The following is a 23,982-nucleotide window of genomic DNA, read 5'->3' as shown; positions in this document are numbered from 1 at the left end:
CAACCAGTTCCTCAAGAGAGAGTTCCGACTCAGTGAGCTCAGATTAGTGAGCCAGAAGCGTGCCGACGCTCAGAGAGCGGCGAAGAGTAGCGAGGCCTACTGCCCGTGTGAAGCCTAGTGAGGGCCCCGAGCGTGGCCGAAGGCGAGTGGAGTAAGCAAGCAACATAGGGGGCAGAGGAGCTTAACCAGCTCACCCCAAAACCATTTACTGGACACCGGGTCCGTGCCTACAGGGGGCCTATATCCCCAGCAGGAATAACTGGAACCCCTGGAGAACTTTACGTCCCAAGTTCACCAGAAGCTGACTGTTATACCAGGGCCAGGAGTCACAGAGGCCCAAGAGACCAGGGAGTGTGATCTCCAACAGAAGGCCCTACCACCAGGTCAGCAGGTGCAAGACAGAGACCAAGTTAGGCCTAGCTCCAGGCAGCTCAGAAACTTATCAAGGAAAGGCAAGGAACAGGAGGCCCCACACCCGCTCACTGGGGAGAGTCCTGATATGCACCCTTCATCCTGAAGTTCCCTGGACCGTGCCAGAAACACTACCAGTAAAGGTACTGAAGTGAACTGTTGTGAGTGTGCCTATTCTTCCTCTGACCCAGCTGGGTCCCCTCTGTCCTGCATACCTTTCTACACTGCCCTGAGGCCCCGCTCCACCTGTGGGGAGTCGTACCAACTAGGCTGCCTAAACACCGGCCTCAGAGGACTGCCGCAGCACTGGTGATCCTCACCAGACACCACAGGTGGCGTCACGAACATCCCTATCCCATACAACTTCCCCCCTTCTTTTAAGAGTGACCCCAGGGTACGGGCCCGGGAGCCGACCACCGCGACATTCCCCAAGATCAGGCAACAACAAGGCTCGGGCGCCGAGTCGTCCCCATCCCCTGGGCGCGTCAAAAACTGTAGCAGGATCTTTGGTGACATTACAGTCTTGTGGCCATGATGTCACCAAAGGTCCTGTACCCTGCGGGAGTCTAGAAGAACTGAAGAGGAGGAGACAAACTGGTATATCTTCAATAGTGTATGTGTGCTGCGTGTATTTACATGTGTGTGTATGTTCTGTGTGTGTATATACATATGTGTGTATTTGCTGTGTGCATGTGCTCTGTGTATGTACATATGTGAGTGTAAATGCTATATGTATAGAAATGCGTGAATGAACTATGTTTCATAGTTTTAAGGTTGAAGGCAGACATAAGTCCATCAAATTCAACCTATAGCCTAATATGTTGATCCAGAGGAAAGAAAAACCCCTAAGAGGCAGATGCTAATAGGGGAAAATTCCTTCCTGACTCCACATACCACAATAAGACTAGTTCCCTAGATCAGAGGTCCCCAACCGCCGGTCCGCGGACCAGGACCGGGCCGTTGGGGTTTTTCAGCCGGTCCGCGGCACCGCCACAGACAATCACTAAACATTGACAGTGTGCTCTGGTCTGCGGTGGCTCAGAGCACACTGTGTGGGGTGGATGCTGCCCGCTGTTCTAGATTCCCGCAGGGTAGACCTGTAGAGGACCTGTGATGACATCAAGGTACATAACTGTGATGTCACCACAGGTCCTGAAGCAGGATGAAGCAGGGGCGGAACTACCGCCCGTGCAGCCGGTTCATTGAACGGGGGCCCCGAGGGAGAGGGGGCCCCTCCAGCCTCCAGCAGGGCCGCCATCAGGGCATGACTGCCCTGACTCCAGTATGGGGCCCGGCCGGTAGGAGCCCCCTCGGAGCCCCCCTCTTGTGCGTCTCTCTCCTCATGGGGCCCCAGGCCCCATGCAAAGCGCCGGGTCCAGGACATCTCATAATTCCTCTGACTTCTGGTCATGTGACGGCGCCGTCACATGACCGGAAGGCAGGAGAACCTGGTGTCAGCGATTTGGACGAGCGCCAGGATTCTGCAGGGATCGCATGGGGGTAAGTATAACAAGTTTTATTTTTTTTTAAATACAATTAACTAGGAGTGGGGGGAATAGGAGATGCACATGGGGGAAGAGGAGAGATGAGAGATGCACATGGGGGAGGGGAGAGATGAGAGATGCACATGGGGGAGGGGAGAGATGAGAGATCCACATGGGGGGGAGGGGAGAGATGAGAGATGCACATGGGGGGGAGGGGAGAGATGAGAGATGCACATGGGGGGGGGGAGAGATGAGAGATGCACATGGGGGGGAGAGATGAGAGATGCACATGGGGAGGGGAGAGATGAGAGATGCACACGGGGGGGAGGGGAGAGATGAGAGATGCACATGGGGAAGGGGAGAGATGAGAGATGCACATGGGGGAGGGGAGAGATGAGAGATCCACATGGGGGGGAGGGGAGAGATGAGAGATGCACATGGGGGGGAGGGGAGAGATGAGAGATCCACATGGGGGGGAGGGGAGAGATGAGAGATGCACATGGGGAGGGGAGAGATGCACACGGGGGGGAGGGGAGAGATGAGAGATGCACATGGGGGGGAGGGGAGAGATGAGAGATGCACATGGGGGGAGGGGAGAGATGAGAGATGCACATAGGGGGAGGGGAGAGATGAGAGATCCACATGGGGGGGAGGGGAGAGATGAGAGATGCACATGGGGGGGAGGGGAGAGATGAGAGATGCACATGGGGGGGAGAGGAGAGATGAGAGATGCACATGGGGGGGAGAGAGATGAGAGATGCACATTGGGGAGGGGAGAGATGAGAGATGCACATGGGTGGGAGGGGAGAGATGAGAGATGCACATGGGGGGAGGGGAGAGATGAGAGATGCACATGGGGGAGGGGAGAGATGCACATGGGGGGAGGGGAGAGATGAGAGATGCACATGGGGGGCAGGGGAGAGATGCACATGGGGGGCAGGGGAGAGATGCACATGGGGGGGAGGGGAGATATGAGAGATGCACATGGGGGGAGGGGAGAGATGAGAGATGCACATGGGGGGAGGGGAGAGATGAGAGATGCACATGGGGGGGAGGGGAGAGATGAGAGATGCACGGGGGGGTGAGAGATGTACGGGGTGGATGAGAGATGCACGGGGGGGATGAGAGATGCACGGGGGGGATGAGAGATGCACGGAGGGGATGAGAGATGCACGGGGGGGATGAGAGATGCACGGGGGGATGAGAGATGCACATGGGGGGGGGTGAGAGATGCACGGGGGGTGGATGAGAGATGCACGGGGGGGTGAGAGATGCACGGAGGGGGATGAGAGATGCACGGAGGGGGATGAGAGATGCACGGGGGGTGGATGAGAGATGCACGGGGGGTGAGAGATGCACGGGGGGGATGAGAGATGCACAGAGGGGATGAGAGATGCACGGGGGGGATGAGAGATGCACGGGGGGGTGAGAGATGCACGGGGGGTGGATGAGAGATGCACGGGGGGATGAGAGATGCACGGAGGGGGGTGAGAGATGCACGGAGGGGGATGAGAGATGCACGGGGGGTGAGCTGCACATGGGGGGTGAGAGATGCACATGGGGGGGGTTATGTTTACATAACTTTGTTGCCTTATGAAGGACGGGGGGGGCCCCCAAAAATTTCTTGCACAGGGGCCCACTACAGTCTGTGTCTGCCCCTGGGATGAAGTAAATGCAGCTGAACAGCAGCTGTCAGGACAGCTGCCCTGTCCTGCTGCAGGGCGTGATGGGGCCTCAGTGATGCGGCTCCTGGCACAGCACATTATGTGGGGCTCCTGGCATAGCTCCTGGCGGGGACCTGGTCTACACTATATGATAAGTATGCACTAAACTCCAAATCCCTCCATTACCCCGCCCCCATATGACCAAAGCCCCGCCCACCCCACCCCACCCCCTCCTTGCTGGGCCATGGAAAAATTATCTAGCTTCAAGCCGGTCCCTGGTGCAAAAAAGGTTGGGGACCACTGCCCTAGATCAACGTCCCATCACATAATCTAGTGCCCGTAACTGGTAATATTATATTTTTCAAGAAAGGCATTAAGGCCCTCCTGTTACTTTCGTAGTGAATCAACCATTACAACATCACGTGGCAGGAAGTTATATAGTCTCACTGCTCTTACAGTAAAGAATCGCTTTCTGTGATTATGTTTAAACCTTTTTTCCACTAGATGTAGAGGATGCCCCCTTGTAATAATTGAAGGCCTAGGTGTAAAAAGATGTAAAAAGATCATTAGAAAGATTTCTGTACTGCCCCTTCATATATTTGTGCATTGTAACAACATCGACCCCAACCCTAAGCCTTTGTTTTTCCAAACTGAATGACCCCAAGTTTGATAACATTTTGGTACTGCAGCTCATCTACTTGCTTAATAACCTTGGTCGCTCTTCTCTGCACCCGCTCTAGTTCAGCTATGTCTTTCTTATACACCGGAGACCAGAACTGGACACAATATTCTAAGTGTGGTCGCAAAACTAGGCAAAACTATGTTCTCATCATGAGCATCTATGTCTCTTTTAATGCATCCGGTTATTATATTAGCCTGGGCAGCAGCTGCCTGACACTGATCACTAAAGTTTAGTTTGTCATCCACCAATTCCCCCAAGTCTTTTTCAGTGACAGTTTTACCCAGTGTTTTACCGTTTAGTACATAATTATATATTTCCTCTGCTCAAGTGCACCATAACCTTATATTTATCTACATTAAACTTCAATTGCCCATTCACAGCCCAAGCCTCCAGCTTACATAAATCCCTTGTGTATATACATGTGTGTGCTGTGTTTACATACATACAATATGTGTTTAAGTACTTTGTGTATATACATATGTGTGTATGTCCTATGGGTATATACATGTGTGTGTGCTTTGAAAATACATGTGTATGTATGTGCTGTGTTCATGTACATGTATGTATGTACTATGTGTATATACATATGTGTGTGTGCATGTGATGATGTATGACCAGACCCGCTAAATACAGAAATCAGACCTACTGAAGACAGACCCAGACCTGACTCCTTAACAAATACGATTACAAAAGCCTAAGCTATTACAGCCCTAGACCAGACCCCTCTAAACCAAAACAGACTCCAGAATACACCAGTGGCCAGATCCTCTAACATAGAGATGTATTCACGAAGAGCAAGCAGGGAATGCCCCAGGTGTGAAATGCCAGGGGACATAAAAAGACTTTGACCATCCAAAGGCTTTAATGGTAATTATCATGAGGCAAACGTACAGCATGAATGCAATAATCCATACCTTTCTTTACTTAATGTTTTTCCTGTGTATGGCCTGGCAGGGAATCTACAGGTGTGTCACGCAAAGGTTTTGTGGTTCTATATTATGGAGCTGCATGCACTTGATGAGCTGCAATATGCTGGTATTTTACAGAACAGGCGAGATATTCTTTCAATTAAATTTGAGGTACATATACAAATTTGGTGACATATAGGGGTACAGCATGGTCCAATTGTTATGGAAGCTGTAACCAATAAGAGCCCTTGTTGAAATATTTTCATGTGACTTTAAAATCCTATTAAAGGGTTATTCCCAACATTTTAATATCTCAATGTGGTCTCAGTTTTCTATACAAACAGAATTATCCATGTGTGCTAATACAACCTTCTTATAAATATGCACAAATTTGCATTTATCAGCCCCCTAACAATGACCCCCAAGGCTCTCTTTACCCTCCATTGTCACTTGTTCTGTCCTTCAGTAGTTTTAATGCTGTCAGTCAAGCATGCTCAGATGCACCTAATGACCCTGTCTAATAAGTTAAGCATGCTCAGATGCACCGAATGACCCTGTCTAATAAAATATCACACAGTTGGATTGTAGCAGAGTCGAGTTATGCTATGCTGAAGATCCCACTGATATTTGCACCTACTGACCCTGTCTAATTAATGAAAAACAGATGCATCTATGTCTAATAAAACATCCTCTAAACTCTTACAGCATCCTCATTGTTTTGACAATTATGTTACATGCTATGCTCCGCTCTGCTCTTTATGCAGGGGAGAGCATGATCATACTCTGAAGATCCCTATGAACCACCAATGAAATGTGTAATTTGTAAAAAGTAATCGATGCTGGTCATACAGTGGACCACAGTAACCAGATTCAACAATGCTCACCTCATCCACATAAATAAAAGTTGCTCATGTCGAGATCTATATCTATCAAGAAACACATAGGAGAGGAGATGGAGGTGCTTGAAGCACTGAGAAGAAGCAGCATGCTGCTTTGAAATAAAGTTTTAACTTCTAAGACTAGGACTGCCCATTCAACTGTGTGAAGCTGGTTGCACAGAGGGGAAGAAGGAGATAACAAAAAGACACTCAGGTACAAGAAAGAAACTGTGTACTTGGACTGTATTTTAAAAATAGTTATGCACATACTCTGCTTTGTACACAAATATTGGCATTGTGAGAATAATCCTTTAAAGGTTTATTCCCATCTTGGACATACACAGTATAGTATATCCAGAGGATAAGAATTCATTTTCTGATAGATGTGGACTCCACCTTTGGGACCCGCACCTATCTTCCGAATTGGGATCCCCAAATATCCATATTCTTTGTTGAAACTGAACGTGAAGGAGATGAATGGAATATGAATGAAGATATGGTTGCACAAGCGACAATGTGGTGTTGAGCTGTCCAGCTTAATTCTAGGGAAAGCCTAGTCTATATATTGTCCGTGCTTTGTTGAGCCTGAGTCTCACATGTGTGAACAGTGTGCTGTTGCAGAAGTCTAGCAGAACCAGCTGAGAGACTATCTCTCGACTTGCCAATGTGGCATTACTCCTAAATAGAACTGTGTATTGTGGTGGAGTGGCTTTGGAACATTTGCAGAGAAATTGTTTCCCAGTGCAGAGTCTAAACCCTTTCAACACAAGCGTGACCAGAGAGAATGAGAGCTTGAACCCCTGCCTTCCTGGTGTAGAGGTGACGAGTATTGTTATCAGTAACCACCAAACTGTGCACTAAGTACCATTGTCCGTAACTCCCGAGTCAAGTTGTTTGCACCAGAAATGAGCGTCGCTATGCAAGGTACCAAATATATTGATTTCCATACTTTGTGACTTCATTATGTGCTGATTATAAAGCTATTATTTCAGTTGATACCTACAAGAATGGTAATAATGATCATCAGCTTCCTAACAATAGCTTCGCCATGAGGTAAAGGAGCTAACATTATGAAATTATGTGGAAATGACTCTTCTATTAACAGTTATTGCTAACATGCTTTATTTTTCTTTTATTAAGAAGAGGCTTTTTGATTTAATACATAGTTCATAAACTCCCTCCCTCGCCAGACATCCTGTGGGCCACAACTTTAAAGGCATGGAGTTGCCTTTCCAGGAAATTCCAGTTCATTAGAGACAGCTCCCCATGTACTTCATGGAAGTCGGTAAAACAAGAGATCCGAAATGCCTGATGCCTCAGGAACACCACACTTTTGGCCATGCTGTGCAGATTTTTATGTGGATTCTTTGCCACAGCCAGGAGATTCTTGTGTGCTGAAACAGACTTTAATTTAAACCAGGTGTCTGCTTCGGTTTTGAAGCGAGAGAACTGAAAAGGGAAAAATGTCACTTTTCTTTTTTTCTGAAATAAGAAAACAATAATTCATTTGCTCACAGAAAAGGGTGACACCTCGCAGTTAAAGGAATATTTTTCTGCTTTGGCCAAATCAGTGAAATGCCCCACTTTTATGTGGTTAGCACTTCCAGCGACTTAGCACAAACTGTTACGGTAATTTCAGGATTTTGCATATCAGCATTCGAATGTTGTTTTTGAGCATTTCTGACTAGTTTCCATGAGGTTCAGCATTCCAAATTAATTGAAGTGATATTCTATTTTTTTCCCAGCGGGGAACAATGTGGAGATCTATGGATTGCTTCATGGCTGCTTCCTTCAGATCATGATATTTTTGGGATGGAGCACTGTCATGATCCGCCTGTCATATTATTACAGCATTTATTTATACAGAAGAAAGTTGCACAACTGAATTCCCATGCTAAATGCCATAAAGTAATGGTCAATATTAGTTAATGTTGTCTAATAGTTAGGACTCTTTCAGACTATCATATTTTCTGCCTGTGTGCTGTCTGTATGGAAAATGGATAGCATACAATCAACACATGGAAAAATGAAAATAAATGGGGTGGTTCACATGAGTGATGATGACTGATGGTCTGCATGTAAAAAATAGCAGCATGCACTAGTCTGATCCATTTTTCTGATCAGACTTGTCCATTAAACTCAATGGGTGCAATTAAATAATGTATGCCTTTTAGACACAATTTGCATGGAATCAGGGCGTAACTACCATGGTTGCAGAAGGTACGAGTGCGACAGGGCCCATGCAGAAGAGACGCCCACCAATGCCAGCGCCTATTTATTGTGTAAATGTATTGTGGTGCAGAGACCCACTTTGTCCCTGCATTGCAATACATGCCGCCGGCCAGCTGACGTCGGTGTGCAAATCTCAGGTAGCACATAGCAGTGACATCATGCGTCGCTCATAGCAGCCACGCCAAAGTCATCTGCAGGCCTCTGCTCCAGCTGTAGAGGAGTATGCTGCATGTCATGGGAGCGGGATAAGGTGAGAAGAGTTGATATTTTTATCAAACGTGTTCGAGAAGAACATTACACATTACTACAGGAAGGGCTCACTGGGATGGGGGCATTATACCAGGATGGGTGACTTTATTACTGGAAGAGGACGGGAACATTATAACAGGATGAGGGACAATATACCAGGAAGGGGCCCAGGATGGGGCACATTATTTCAGGATGGGGGACATTGTTACTGGAAGGGGCCCACAATGGGGGACATATATTACTGGAAGGGGCCAGAATGGGGGACATTATACCAGGAATGGGCCAAGATGAGGACATCATTACAATAAAGGGTTCAGGATGGGAGGGGAGACAGTATAGCAAGAATGTTGGACTTTATTACTGCAAGAGGCCCAGGATGGAGGACATTATTACTGGAAGAGGCACAGGATCGGGGACATTATTACCAGAAGGTTCCCAGGATAGAGGGCATTATAACAGGAAGGGACCCAGGATGGGTGACAGTACCGGATGGGGGACATTATTACATTATGGGGGGACAACACGCAAGTCTTTATAGAATTTAGAAAGTTACAAGAGCCCATGCATCTGAGCAACATGTAGGTAGGGGCCCAGGTTTAAATTTTGCACTAGGGCCCATCAGACTCTAGTTACGTCACTGCAAGGCATCTCTTTTTTTCACAGATCCATTGCAATAATTAGAGGGAACCTGCCAGCTGACATATGCTGCCTGATCCACAGAAAAACACATTTTAAAAGCCGGCGGGAGCCAAGCCTAACAGGACACTAGTAGGACAGGCGATCCCCGACAGGTTCTCCCTGCCCATTGCCAATGAGTGACAGGTCTCTCTCTATACAGGGGAGTGAGTGGAGAGAAGCTGCCGGGGACCCGCCTGTCCGACTAGTCTCCCATGCGGCTCGGTCCCCAGTGGTTTTTAAAATACATTTGAAACATTGCTTTGCTTCAGAATCAAACATATCTGGCTGAAATTCTGCAGCCAATACTTGATTCACGCTGCCCGTTGATCGGGCAGCATATATCAGCTGTCAGGTTCTCTTTAATATTTAAAACTGTATTTGGCTTTATATTATTCTTTTTAGATTGTTAATGTATAAAACAGATGCCACATGGATGTAAAAAATAAACATAGGGATGACTTACGGATGTATGTGGATGACAAAAATTGGCTGTTTTTCCAGTTGAAAAATGAATGATTTTTCAAATGTTAGCCTGAACCCGGACGTAGACAGCATAAACTTAGTCCAAGCAGTCGAAATACGCACCAACTTTATCATGGTGGTGTACACTCTGTGAAAAATTTGGCATGTCTTGCTTGGAGACACCTTCTCTTACTTAGAGCTAGATAGCACTCGGACCAAAGTTATTCTATGGGGCAGTGCTGATCAGCGTTTTTTTTCTCATACCAATTCAGCATTAGAAAAAACGCAACAGGCTGCGATTTGCAGTGCAAATTGGATGTCATGCACTCATTCGAGTCTATGTGTGTGCGGAAATCATCGGACTGCACTCAGATGACATCTGAGTAGAGTCCAATTTCCGCAGACTCACAGAATGTAGAAGACGGAGAAATTTTGTTCTCCATCTTCTTCGTACCTGTGATACAATTCTCTCATTCAATTGCGAATTGGATCACAATAAGCCGACACTCGGATCAGAGTTTGATTGGAGTGTCATTAATCAATCTGATTCTCTCGCATGAGAGAATCTACACTCGTGTGACTCCGGCCTTACACTGACTCCAATTTATGCCTAAACAAGCAAAAATAAATCTTACTTAATTTTAGACTCATTAAGTCTACACTGCAATTTATAGACGTGTTTGAAAAATATCCAGTGAGATGAAAATAATGCAAATCAAAAAAAAATTGTCAAAATTTGTTTGACTTAGCTTTTTGCTATAACAGTTGTAGTAAATGTGGGCCAGCTTGTTGTCCACAATGATGTTACATTCACTTACTGCATTGCACTTAAAACATTGGGGCAGATTTTCTAACTAACATATTCTGGGTGTCTGGCTCAGCTCTATTCACTTGAATGGGTTGAGATAGCTTTGCCAGTTACAGCCTCTCTTATACGTATAGTGTCGTGCCTAAATAGACAAAAAATTGCAAAAATACTCTAAAGAGAGATCATAAAGTGAAAGTCCCAGATGACCCCATTAAAATACATTATACTATAAAATTCTACATTGAAAAAGCCAGACACAGTATCAACTGCTACAAAATTTCTAGCAATTCCCATTTTTTGTACCGTGTCTAAACGATTATTTTCTGCCCAGATAATAGTGACCGGAGGTGTACTTTAATGACTACAAATATATTTCCCTGAGCATTGAGAATGGACTAAAAGTTAGTGGAGTGTTATCAATAGATTATTATTTCAGGTTTAGAGGCGATTCTGATGAAGGAAGGAGAAGATCTGTCTTGTTCATATTAAACTGGGTTGTCTGGGATTTACAAAAAATGCGCTCAAAGCAGGAGATGTGATAAAATAACAAAGTAACTGCAATAACTTACCTTGTAAATCCTCTGCTGCTCCAGCACTACCACTCTGGAGGCCCTGCTCCAGCACCACCACTCTGGAGGCCCTGCTCCAGCACCACCACTCTGGAGGCCCTGCTCCAGCACCACCACTCTGGATGCCCTGCTCCAGCACCACCACTCTGGAGGCCCTGCTCCAGCACCACCACTCTGGAGGCCCTGCTCCAGCACCACCACTCTGGAGGCCCTGCTCCAGCACCACCACTCTGGAGGCCCTTCTCCAGCACCACCATTCTGGAGGCCCTTCTCCAGCACCACCAATCTAGAGGCCCTGCTCCAGCACCACCACTCTGGAGGCCCTGCTCCAGCACCACCACTCTGGAGGCCCTGCTCCAGCACCACCACTCTGGAGGCCCTGCTCCAGCACCACCACTCTGGAGGTCCTGCTCCAGCACCACCACTCTGGAGGCCCTGCTCCAACACCACCACTCTGGAGGCCCTGCTCTAGCACCACCACTCTTGGGGCCCTGCTCCAGCACCACCACTCTGGAGGTCCTGCTCCAGCACCACCACTCTGGAGGCCCTGCTCCAGCACCACCGCTCTGGAGGCCCTGCTCCAGCACCATCACTCTGGAGGCCCTTCTCCAGCACCACCAATCTAGAGGCCCTGCTCCAGCACCACCACTCTGGATGCCCTGCTCCAGCACCACCACTCTGGATGCCCTGCTCCAGCACCACCACTCTTGGGGCCCTGCTCCAGCACCACCATTCTGGAGGTCCTGCTCCAGCACCACCACTCTGGAGGCCCTGCTCCAGCACCACCACTCTGGAGGCCCTGCTCCAGCACCACCACTCTGGAGGCCCTTCTCCAGCACCACCAATCTAGAGGCCCTGCTCCAGCACCACCACTCTGGATGCCCTGCTCCAGCACCACCACTCTGGATGCCCTGCTCCAGCACCACCACTCTTGGGGCCCTGCTCCAGCACCACCACTCTGGAGGCCCTGCTCCAGCACCACCACTCTGGAGGCCCTTCTCCAGCACCACCACTCTGGAGGCCCTTCTCCAGCACCACCAATCTAGAGGCCCTGCTCCAGCACTACCACTCTGGAGGCCCTGCTCCAGCACCACCAATCTAGAGGCCCTGCTCCAGCACCACCACTCTGGAGGCCCTGCTCAAGCACCACCACTATGGAGGCCCTGCTCCAGCACCACCACTCTGGAGGCCCTGCTCCAGCACCACCACTCTGGAAGCCCTGCTCCAGCACCACCACTCTGGAGGCCCTACTCCAGCACCACCACTCTGGAGGTCCTGCTCCAGCACCACCACTCTGGAGGCCCTGCTCCAGCACCACCACTCTGGAGGCCCTGCTCCAGCACCACCACTCTTGGGGCCCTGCTCCAGCTCCACCACTCTTGGGGCCCTGCTCCAGCACCACCACTCTGGAGGCCCTGCTCCAGCACCACCACTCTGGAGGTCCTGCTACAGCACCACCACTCTGGAGGCCCTGCTCCAGCACCACCACTCTGGAGGCCCTGCTCCAGCACCACCACTCTGGAGGCCCTTCTCCAGCACCACCAATCTAGAGGCCCTGCTCCAGCACCACCACTCTGGATGCTCTGCTCCAGCACCACCACTCTGGATGCCCTGCTCCAGCACCACCACTCTGGATGCCCTGCTCCAGCACCACCACTCTGGAGGCCCTGCTCCAGCACCACCACTCTGGAGGCCCTTCTCCAGCACCACCACTCTGGAGGCCCTTCTCCAGCACCACCAATCTAGAGGCCCTGCTCCAGCACTACCACTCTGGAGGCCCTGCTCCAGCACCACCACTCTGGAGGCCCTGCTCAAGCACCACCAATATGGAGGCCCTGCTCCAGCACCACCAATATGGAGGTCCTGCTCCAGCACCACCACTCTGGAGGCCCTGCTCCAGCACCACCACTCTGGAAGCCCTGCTCCAGCACCACCACTCTGGAGGCCCTACTCCAGCACCACCACTCTGGAGGTCCTGCTCCAGCACCACCACTCTGGAGGCCCTGCTCCAGCACCACCACTCTGGAGGCCGTGCTCCAGCACCACCACTCTGGAGGCCCTGCTCCAGCACCACCACTCTGGAGGTCCTGCTCCAGCACCACCACTCTGGAGGCCCTGCTCCAGCACCACCACTCTGGAGGCCCTGCTCCAGCACCACCACTCTGGAGGCACTGCTCCAGCACCATCACTCTGAAGGCCCCAACATTTTCTTAACTGACCTGCAGTAATGAACGTTGTAGCCAACCACAATCTACAGTGATGCTGGCAGCATGGTCAACAAATGAATTAAGATTAGAGGATCGATCCATGGAGATACCATTTCCCACAATGCTGAAGCATCGGAGTGCAGGCCAATGTCATTTTGCATTGCTATGAACATCTCCCCATAATGCCCTGCAGCTGCTGTATGACATCTTATGGATTATCATATCTTGTACAGTGGTAGTCAGCAGGCTTGGACTGGCCCACAGTAGAATCCTCCGGTGGGCCACCACCCTCTTATATAAGCAGTACTTGGCACAATATACTTGAATCACTATATACAGACAAAGGCAGCATCTTATTCATTTAACAGTCTACCCAGTTCATTGTTATATAAATTTATGATTCAGCATAATGTCACATGTAGCTGAAAAGTGGGGCCCTGAAGTTGGTTGCTGGTGGCTCTTGGCACCCCAGTCCGACACTGGTGGTCAGTATCTGGGACCTCACAGATCAGCAGTTCCCAGTGGAGCACAGTTTGTATGGCAGAGTCAGTTTCCCTCTCCAAAGTCACTGAGTAAGACTCTCTCTCCTGTAGAGTGTAAGCTCTTATGGTCAGCGTGGTCTTCTATCTCTCTCCTGTAGAGTGTAAGTTCTTATGGTCAGCGAGGTCCTCTCTCTCTCCTGTAAAGTGTAATCTCTTATGGTCAGTGAGGTCCTCTCTATCTCCTGTAGAGTGTAAGCTTTTATGGTCAGCGAGGTCCTCTCTATCTCCTGTAGAGTGTAAGCTTTTATGGTCAGCGAGGTTCTCTCTCTTTCTCCTGTAGAGTGTAATATCTTATGGTCAGTGAGGTCCTCTCTATCTCCTGTAGAGTGTAAGCTCTTATGGTCAGTGAGGTTCTCTCTCTCCTGTAGAGTGTAATCTCTTATGGTCAGCGAGGTCCTCTCTCTCTCTCTCTCTCTCTCTCCTGTAGAGTGTAAGCCCTTATGGTCAGCGAAGTCCTCTCTCTCTTCTGCAGAGTGTAAGCTCTCATGGTCAGCAGGATTTTCTCTCTCTCTTCTGTAGAGTGTAAGCTCTAATGTTCAGCAAGGTTCTCTTTCCTCTTCTTTGTACTTTCAGAGCAATTACAACCTTTCCAGTATGGAGATTCACTGCCAATCGATTTAGGGAAAATTTGGCGAAGTTGGAGAATTCAAATTTCACAAGCTCCGCTCATCTCTACAAATGACTACTGAGGACAGTTATTGGCTGCAGTGATCACATGCTTGACAGTTCAAAAAGATAGCTGGGACCATCACAGTGGAGGTGCTGAAGCAGCGGAGCATTTACCTAGTAAGTGATACTTAATTTGTTATTTTCTCACATTCCCTACCGTCAGTACTTTTGTTTAAAAAAAATGAGAAAACCTCACATTTGCTTTATGTCATTTCACCCAATCATGTACCAGGACCTGGGTGCAACAGCTACAACTACACCCCCTTATAACTATGTCCTTTTTAGGAGCTCCACAGTGTATTAAAGGGGTTGCCTCGTTGAGAGATCTTATACCCCCCTGACAGTCATCCGCTATTACTGAGTAAAGCCACCCTTGCTCATACATTCTCCCGCAGTGAAACATTTTATACAGAGTTGGGACGGGTCAGCAAGAGCCACTCTTATATAGGAAAGGGATTGTAGTACAAGATAACTCTTTACCTTTTAAAATATGGGGTAGATTTAGCACAAGTAAAAAACTGTAGTTAAATGATAATCTGTGGTAGAAGCAATGGAATCCTCAAGCATTTTGATTTACACCAAGATCAAATACATAATTTTGTAGATTTAGATCACTGATTATGACTCGCCCCCTGGGCCGTGGGGCACCCGGTACCGGGCTTCTATGCGATGCTGGAGGTAGTAGTGGTAACCCGGTCCCGTGGCTCAGGGTGGTCAGACGAAATGCTGTGGCAGTCTATTTGTAGAGTTATGAATGTCCGACTACGCCACCCGTGGATTGCGGTCAGGGGTGACCGCCGCTGCAAGGCAGACCGCTGAGGCTAGTGTTGGTGTGCAGCACAGGGATAGGATAACTCCCCACGGGAAGAGTGTAGCCTCAGGGCAGTGTAGGTGAATGCTGGGGGTGATGGTGCAGGCGCAGCATAAATCACACAGAGTCCAATGGTGCAGTTCAGGCCTTTTACTCACAGTTGATATCCAAGTCACTTCTGTCAGCAATGACTGCCCAAGCCGTGCTGCGTCCACCAGGTGAGGGGCTCGGTCAACCCCCAGGCAACTCAGGAGTGTGGCACAGGACCCCCTTCTATCCTTTCTCTGGCCTCTCGTGCCCCACCAGTGACCACGCTTCTGTCCGGCTGCCTCGGGCCTTCTCTGGTAAAACTTGGCGCCAGTTTCCCTGACCCTATGTGGTGCCTTCCTAGCGGGTGTAGCAAGGGGTCGCACCAATAATTGATCACGACCTCCGGTTTTTGGCTGAGGGATGATTTACCTCCACCAACTTGGGAATAAGGTACCCTTCCGCGGCCTGACCCTTCACCCGATTTAACGTGGGCTTGCAACGGTTGCTGTCCGTTCTGCTCTCTTAGGGTCCCTTCTGCCTTCTTGTTTCTGGAGCCTTTCTACTCCTCTGTCTCTTCTCTTTCCTTTCTTCTCCTTCTCCTCTTCTCCTCTCTGGCTCCGGCCTTCTCTCCAGGCCTGCCTCGTGGAGCTGAGCTCAGGCTGATCCACAGCTCCCTGTCAGCTCTTACTGAGCTGCTACTCTGCTCTGCACTGTTCTGCTGCTTAAGATGGCTCCCACCTTTTATCTGCTTCTCTGTGTCTGAGCTCAGGTGACCTGCACCCAATGAGCTCCTTCCTATGCTCCAGAAACCATCCCCTCTGCTCCTACATCACTGGGTTCTCTCCCCCCTCCCCACTCCAGCCAGGGACATGGTCAGTTGTGCCTGCAATTATATGAGAGCACCGTCGAGCTGTTCCCCGGAAATGGGGTGAGTGTGTGTATGCAGCTAACTGAGCCCTGGTCCACACTCCATCCTTACGTGGGAGTGGAATATCACACCTCTGCTTGAGGTGCAATACCCCTGTGGCAACCGAACCCTCGGGGCGCCACAATTACACAAACAATAGAATGGTAATATTTGTTAGAACCTTGCTCTTAGGTTTTTTCTATTGCTGGTCACATGACCTTGTTGGCCTATTTAATCCTGCTCCGCCCTTCTGGCTTTGCTGGACTCCATTGTATAACTACTTTCTAGCTAGCCTGTGCTCTGTATCTAACTCTGTTAGTTTGCTTGGTCTACGGACCTCTGTGTTCTATATATTTTGTTTGTTCGTCTGTCTGCTACTATTTCTGTTAGGAGGTGTCCCATTTTCCTCCCAGTCCTTAGTTCTTGTAGGGATTCCTTCCCCACATCTATAGGTCTCCGTACAGACTAACTTAGGACTTTAGCAGGTCTGATCGCAGGATCAGGTTCCCTGTTACATCGTAGGGTTTAAGCTGAGTTCTATCGCAGGGACAGATCTCCTCTCTTTCCTTAGCTCTGGTAGCAGAACATAACAATATTAGTCTATAGTTTACTACAGGCAGAGGTTTTGTAATGTCCCTTCCACAGATGTCGATGGAATACATAGCCTTATGTGCAATCTAATGCATTAATGCTAAAGAAAAAGACAACTTTTTTTTTTCAGGAAATATGGCAAAAATATTTAAGACAAAACATTAAAGCCACCAAAGATTAAAGGCAGAATAACAGCAGATACTTCCTGCCCAAACCATGGGCAGCATGTATCAGACACTAGTTGTATATTTAACTTTGAAACCCTGCAGTGTTTCAGAGAAAAACATACCTTAGAAGCAGTGGCATACCGCCAATGGCGGCAGGCCACGTGACTACTATGGGGCCCTCGCACAGCCAGCGCTACCCCCCGAATCCGCATTCAACTGTATCGTCAGATGCCAATAGGGCTAGTGCGGGCCATTATACTGTATGTAGGCCCATTATAGTGCATGGAGGGCTGTGTGGAGGTCACAGTTGGGGTATCAAACTGTGTTGGTGTCACCATACTTTGCCTTGGGAGTTGAGGTGGGGTACAGTAGGGTCATTATGTTGTGCATGTGGAGGAATTCACCATGGGGGTATCATACTGTGTTTGGGGGGGCACTTTTGTTGGAATCATACTTTTTATGTGGGCAATGAAAGAGGAATCTAGGACTTCAGCAGGAGTAGAATTACTATGTAAAGGATGGAAAGTTGTGAGATCTGCTCTTCTGTGACCCTGCCAATTATTAAATTTTATTTTTTGGCGGGATTGGGGGCTCAATTAGAACTTCTGCTATGGGGCCCCATGATTTCTATGTATGCGCCTGCTTAGAAGCTGCCGGGGACCGAGCCACAAGGGAGACTAGTCAAAAATTCAGGTCCCTGACCGATTACAATATGGGTCTGTATTGCAGACTTGCACCAACAGCCCATTTGCAGTCATATGTCATTTTGTCCATAAGGCTTTACTCGGTATAAAAGCTTAGACATCATGTCGACTACACCAAAATATTGGAGCAGATCCTTTACATAGTACATATGCTAATCAAGACAATGCATGGTTAATGGTAATGTCAATGCCATCTGTTAAGACTTTACAAAGGACAACTGAGCCTCTAGTTGAACATGTTTTAAGAAATCTTGTGAAAATGTGACTGTGATATTTTTCTTTCCAATGTCTTCCGGTAAGTGTTACAGAACTAAAATGGTCTCTCAATCCAGTTTTATGATTTTTTTTTACCTCACAATATTTTGGATGATCCACTAAAATCAGAAAGGGATCAGCTAGTTTTTAAAAAATTTTTTGCATGACATCATGAAAAAATGTAGGGGTCTAATATACTTTAAGAAACCAAACATACACTTTCTGGAGCAATGTACTTCCATTTACACAAGTTAACTGGTGCTACTAAATGACCACCAACCATCAGCTGCTAATTGGTCGATCAGTGCTCAATTAATAGTGAGTTTACAGAGCAGACTGTGCTTCAGATGTTTACTCAGAGATCTGTAATACTGTAGATCGTTCAATGCGCATGGGCAGCCATTGTTCTCGGCAGCACGTGTCCTGGTTACACCAGATGATGCGCTGCCGAGAATGATGATCTTTGGGGCAAACCAAAAGATAATTTTACCCAATGAACAAATTTCATATTCAATTGTCGGTTAATCAACAGTTGGTTTAAAATGCATGATTATCATGAAACAAGCTTTCCTAGGAACACTCGTTCTTGATAATCATGCAGTTCACATGCACCTTGAGGGGGTCCTGACAATGAAAGCACTGAACTTGGCTGTCCAGTGTCACTATTTAGCCCTAGCCTAGAGGGATATGAGCATTGTAATGATTGGAGTTGCAATGTTCTTTCTGCATTTAAAGATGACACATCTATTTAGTAGTAACTCACTCATGAGATGTTCAGGAGACTTTTTAAAATATTAGAATGGTCACATGAATGTGCAAGTTCTGGCAACCATATCACAAAGAAAACTTTTATGGGGCTAAGTCTCGGGCTACACAGCGACATGTGTCAAGCGACAGCAATTCTCAGGCAAGTTGCAGAAAGATCCCTGCAATCTGCTGTCACACAACTATTTCCAACCTGTGATTTTGCTGTAAAAAAATGGCCAAATTGCACACAAGTGACAGTCACATATGAGATGCATTGAAGTGAGTGAATGAATTGCGACGGAAAATCCAGCACATTTGGAAACATTTTGTGACTCTGTGTCGCAGTCATAGGAGGTTGCAGGTTGCAATGTGACACCATAGAAATCATTAGATATGGCGTCACAATATGACTATGTGATTTCATTGTCGCGTTCACATGTACTTCTAGCCTCAAGGCCTCATTCACATATCAGTGTTTAAACCATCTGTGTGTCCGTTTTTACCATCAGTGTGTCATCTGTCTGTCCGCCTTTACCATCAGTGTCATCAGTGTTTTTCATGGATGGATAAATAAATTCCATAGCTTCTATTATTCTTTGTAATGCTACTACGTACAGCACACAGATTACACACTGATGCGATCCGTGTTCTGTACACGTTTTTCACGGAACCATAGACATATATTGGCACGTTTTCTTCACGGACATGTGAACAGCACCATAGATTATAATGGGTACATGTTGTACCCCTGAAAAAAAATGGATACAATTTGTATGTTCAACACTGACATCTGAATGAGGCCTTAAAAAGCGACAATTAGGCCACTGTGATGAGAAATGAGGATTTCGGTATTGTTCGATTCATTTGTTGTGTTTTAGCTGTTGTATGTATCTTACTTATTTGTTCCATACAAAATGTAATATATGGCAAGACAGCGTGAGAAAAAAAACACTTTGAAAATACAGTTTTTAAATAATCCCTGATGTCGCCATTGCGGGCAGTCATGTGTTGAGATGAAATAACATCGCAACAGCAGCATAAGCAAAGATCAGTGGCTGACCCGGGAACCCTCAGCTGGCGATCAGAAAGGTAAGTACATAATTTTTGGTTATGTAAGCCTATATTAAGTTGACCATGGCATCTAAGGGTTTAAATGGTTTGACTTGAAGATTCCGGCAGATACCACAGAATGTCGGCTGTTGGCTACAGCTAACTCCAGTGGGTGATGGCGTGGGTGCAGCTCCTAAATCAACATTTTCCCAAACTTTTACACCATGGTGCCAGAAGTACTTTCCCTCCTCTGCATCAAAACATGTTATTTTATAGCTGGAAAAACCTTTCAATGCTACTTTGGGTCCTTGAACAGCACTAGAAAAGCTAATTTTTTTTCTCTTTTACAGCATACCTTAAAATACCTAATTATACGTCATCAATTAGCATTTCTGTTTTGCTCATTTCGGAAACCATTAGAACAAAATCCTATTATAAAAGGAACATTATCGGAGTAATACCAATATAAAAATCACAATAGCAGCACTTACCCTGCGATAACTATGAAAAAATCTAAACGATTCCAGGTGTCTCCCAAATAGCATTGCTGTCCAAATATTCCCAGAGCAAACATTTTGATAATCATCTCCACAGCGAAAAATGCAAAAATGAAGTCATCAAATCCCTGCGGTAAAGGCAGAAAATCATTAAGAAGGAGACATAAAAATACTATGATAGCTAAGAACAAATGAACAATCAATAATAACAATCGCTTTTCGTAAAATAAAGTTACAATAAATAAATAAATACAATAAAATACAATCACCTGTACATATATATATAATTGTTATTTTTGATCTTTTAAAAACTGTGAAACAACATTAAGTTGCTCAGAGAACTGTATTTATCTATCAATGCTTAAAAAGATGTTCCACTTTCACGAAGCTGGACCCCAAATGCTTTAAAATAACTAAAATAAAAAACAGCAGTACATTCCCTTTCCGGTTCCAGTGCCAGATCCCCGGCGCTGTTATACGTCTTGGTGCTTTTGGCTGCAGCAATGTCACATTGACAGTGCACCTCTTCCCTTTAGCTAGTTGCTGTGCCATGGTAGACATGATGTCACCACTCCAGCCAAACACCAAGACCTGAGCACTGGCAGAGAGTCTGTTCTGCTTGTGATTTTAGGTATGTTACAGCGTTTAAAGTCCACTTTCCTGAAAGTGGAAAACCCCTTTAAGAGTTAAAGCTGTGTAACTGCTGACATCTAAGGACCCTCTTCTTCTGAGAAGCAAGTAGACCAAATGGAATCTAACTGTACAGAGCCTAAATTACCTGGGTTTTAGGAACATAGACATGCATTTCAGGGCATAATGTGGTATATATTGCAGCCATCTTTTGGTGATATATGATCATAGAATCATAGAATGTTAAAGTTGGCGGGGGCCTCCAGGGTCATTGTGTCCAACCCCTGGTCAATGCAGGATTCACTAAACCATCTCAGACGGATGTCTGTCCAGCCTCTGTTTGAAGACTTCCATTGAAGGAGAACTCATTAACTCTCGTGGTAGGCTGTTCCACTCGTTAATGATGGAAAAAACTCCAGGAAATACTTGAAACTGAAAGCTCAAATAAAATGTGATCCAAGCCTAAGAGGTATGGCTCCCATTACTGAAATACAGGGCATGTACAGAATGGTCATGTATGAGGAAGACAACGGTATGGATCAGCTGAAATAAGTAACTGACTGTGCTAATATTACTATAATGTAAATGTGAAAAATTTGCAAGACAATCCCTCATGTGCCATATGTGCATGTCACTGTTTCCCAAGTAGATAACCCAGGAGTTATAAAAATTGATCTAATTTTCAAGACGCTTGACCTATTGTTGCCCATGTGGTTCTCAAAAAAGGAGAGTGCTTACATGACTACAGTAAGTGATGGTCTGGGCCATGTGGATACATTTAGGGTTTGCGTCAGGAGATTTCTAAATATAGGGCTGAAACACAGTGTAATAGAGATACCAGACCTCAAATGTCCCTTCACAGTTCAAAAATGATGACAGGAGCACTGAAATACCAACCTATGACGAGGTAGTGTTTTCACACCAACCTATGACGAGGTAGTGTTTTCAGTCATATATAGGAATAAATAAAAAATTAGCATAGTGGCCTAAAAGTGAGATCTACCAGACCCGTAGTGAGATATACTGGTAGTCTACAACCTACTATGTGACCATTACTGCATTAGATCTTGTTATATAACATTATCAGCTGGAAAAAATGTACATGATGACCAAGGGTGGACACAAACAGTAGAGGACCCCTGTGCAAGAACTAATTATGGGCCCCCTCTTTTCCGAAAGCTCATAATAAAGCACTTAATTTTTTCTTCTATAATAACCGACCAGTAATTGTGAGCTATGAAGTTTATTAGCTCTTACCCTTGTGTGCAATCTAATTGATAGTAGGAAACTGGTTTTAAGATGACAATGGTCCCCTATAATGCTTTCCAGTTGCACCAGTTGCACCAATGGTATGTCTGCCCCTGATGATGATGTACGAGCCACAAATTATTCCAGCTACTAGCACAAATATTTCAACTCTTTTTTTCATTTATGCCAATAATTGTATCTTACAAGATCTTGAAGTGAGGTATTTTTAGAAATCGTAGTCAGTGCTCTTCTACTCCTACTTCACTGTCTTGAAATGGCATGTGTGCTTTGTTTTCTGACTATATGCAGATTTACTTCACTGTACCCTGTAGCTTACAACTTCTGGCCCTTTTACATGAGTTGGTAATTGGTGAACAAAGTGTTTGAAAAAAGCTTGTTCCTGATTATCCGTCAGTGTGAACATGCCGGCATTCACCAGATGAACATGCACAATGCTCATTGATTGATAACTTGATTTTCATGCATACATAAAAGTCATTGTTATCAACAGCACATCAATCTTTGTGAACAGGGGCTGTGCGGCCAACAACTTACAAGTGTTTCTCACTAAATTAGAATATCGTCAAAAACTTCATTTATTTCAGTTCTTCTAATACAAAAAGTGAAACTCATATATTATATAGATTCATTACAAACAGAGTGATCTATTTCAAGTGTTTATTTCTGTTAATGTTGATGACTATGGCTTGCAGCCAATGAAAACACAAAAGTCATTATCTCAGTAAATAAGAATAATTAACCAAAAACACCTGCAAAGGCTTCCTAAGCGTTTAAAAAGGTCCCTTAGTCTGTTTCAGTAGGCTCCAGAATCATGGGGAAGACTGCTGACTTGGCAGATGTCCAGAAGGCATTCATTGACCCACTCCACATGGAGAGTAAGGCACAAAAGGTAATTTCATACATTTAAAAATTTTTGTTTAAAACCATCTAAGAGAATGTTCAGATATAAAGTTGATGTGTGTATGTTACCGATGTGTCCTTCCTTACCTCAGTCCTAAATCATTCTGAAATGTTGGGCACGAGATGTTAAAGAGTAGTCGTAATTTTTACTTCATAAATCGATAGTACACGTGAAAATAAGAAACCTTGTAATATATCTTTCAGTCTCAAAATTCTCAGTTGACGGTAAAATCTGTCTTCATTGATTAAACACTCTTCTGTTACTGAGATAGGAGATGACAGCTGGTGCTCATAAAGTTCGATGAAGAACTCTAAATTTTTTTTTATACGCTCATGTGAATTTACCCTTATGCGAAGAGTTTGTATGCAATGAATACAGATTTTATAGATTTGACCCCTGAATTAAGAGTGGAAGATCAGACCAGGAGGTTAAAGAAACAGATTTCTCTGGTAAAATATATTACAAGTTACATATTTTCATGTGTACTACAGATTTATGAAATAAAAATTAAGATGACGGTTACTCTTTAAACAAATTAGAAAATAAATCTATAAACGTCAAATTGATGCCTCGTCGGATGCCAGTCTTCAGCTGTCCTTCCCCCTAGACTCCCATAGTAATAAAAGGTATTTCTTAATGTATCCATTTTTTATTTAACTGAATTCTGAAGATTGATGTCTCTGACAGATGCTATCCATCAGATATCCTTCATCCATAGGCTCCCATACTGTTTTATTGGATGTTACAAGAATGTATAAAGCGAAGTTATGAAATTATATGATTTAATGTGATTCAAGAAAATGGTAGAGCGTGGCAATGTGAGCTGGTGAGACCTTTACCATGGGCTTGATGGGATGTATCAATTATACATACGCTCTTGATAATGTGCCCTTGATGATAATGTTCATGGTGGATGTAGTAGGGTTTCCTATACCCAACCTGTTAATAGATTACACTGATAGAACTTGCTGTCCATCCTG

At 46.0% G+C, this 23,982-nt stretch overlaps 1 protein-coding gene across 7 annotated transcripts in view; it reads right to left on the bottom strand.

Annotated features, from left to right (window-relative positions):
* The window catches only part of CACNA1G (calcium voltage-gated channel subunit alpha1 G), a 464,209-nt gene that overhangs the window by 201,190 nt on the left and 239,037 nt on the right, over window positions 1–23,982 (bottom strand). For all 7 annotated transcript variants that reach the window (XM_073684087.1, XM_073684094.1, XM_073684091.1 and 4 more), the window contains exon 3: window positions 20,197–20,330. In XM_073684087.1, the coding sequence (XP_073540188.1) occupies window positions 20,197–20,330 (134 nt within the window). The remainder of the gene's footprint in view (window positions 1–20,196; window positions 20,331–23,982) is intronic.

Source organism: Phyllobates terribilis, unplaced genomic scaffold (assembly GCF_046119375.1).
Source record: "Phyllobates terribilis strain yellow unplaced genomic scaffold, ASM4611937v1 Scaffold_5__5_contigs__length_657084704, whole genome shotgun sequence".
Taxonomy (NCBI): Eukaryota; Metazoa; Chordata; class Amphibia; order Anura; family Dendrobatidae; genus Phyllobates; species Phyllobates terribilis.
This window is presented reverse-complemented; position numbering and strand designations above follow the sequence as displayed.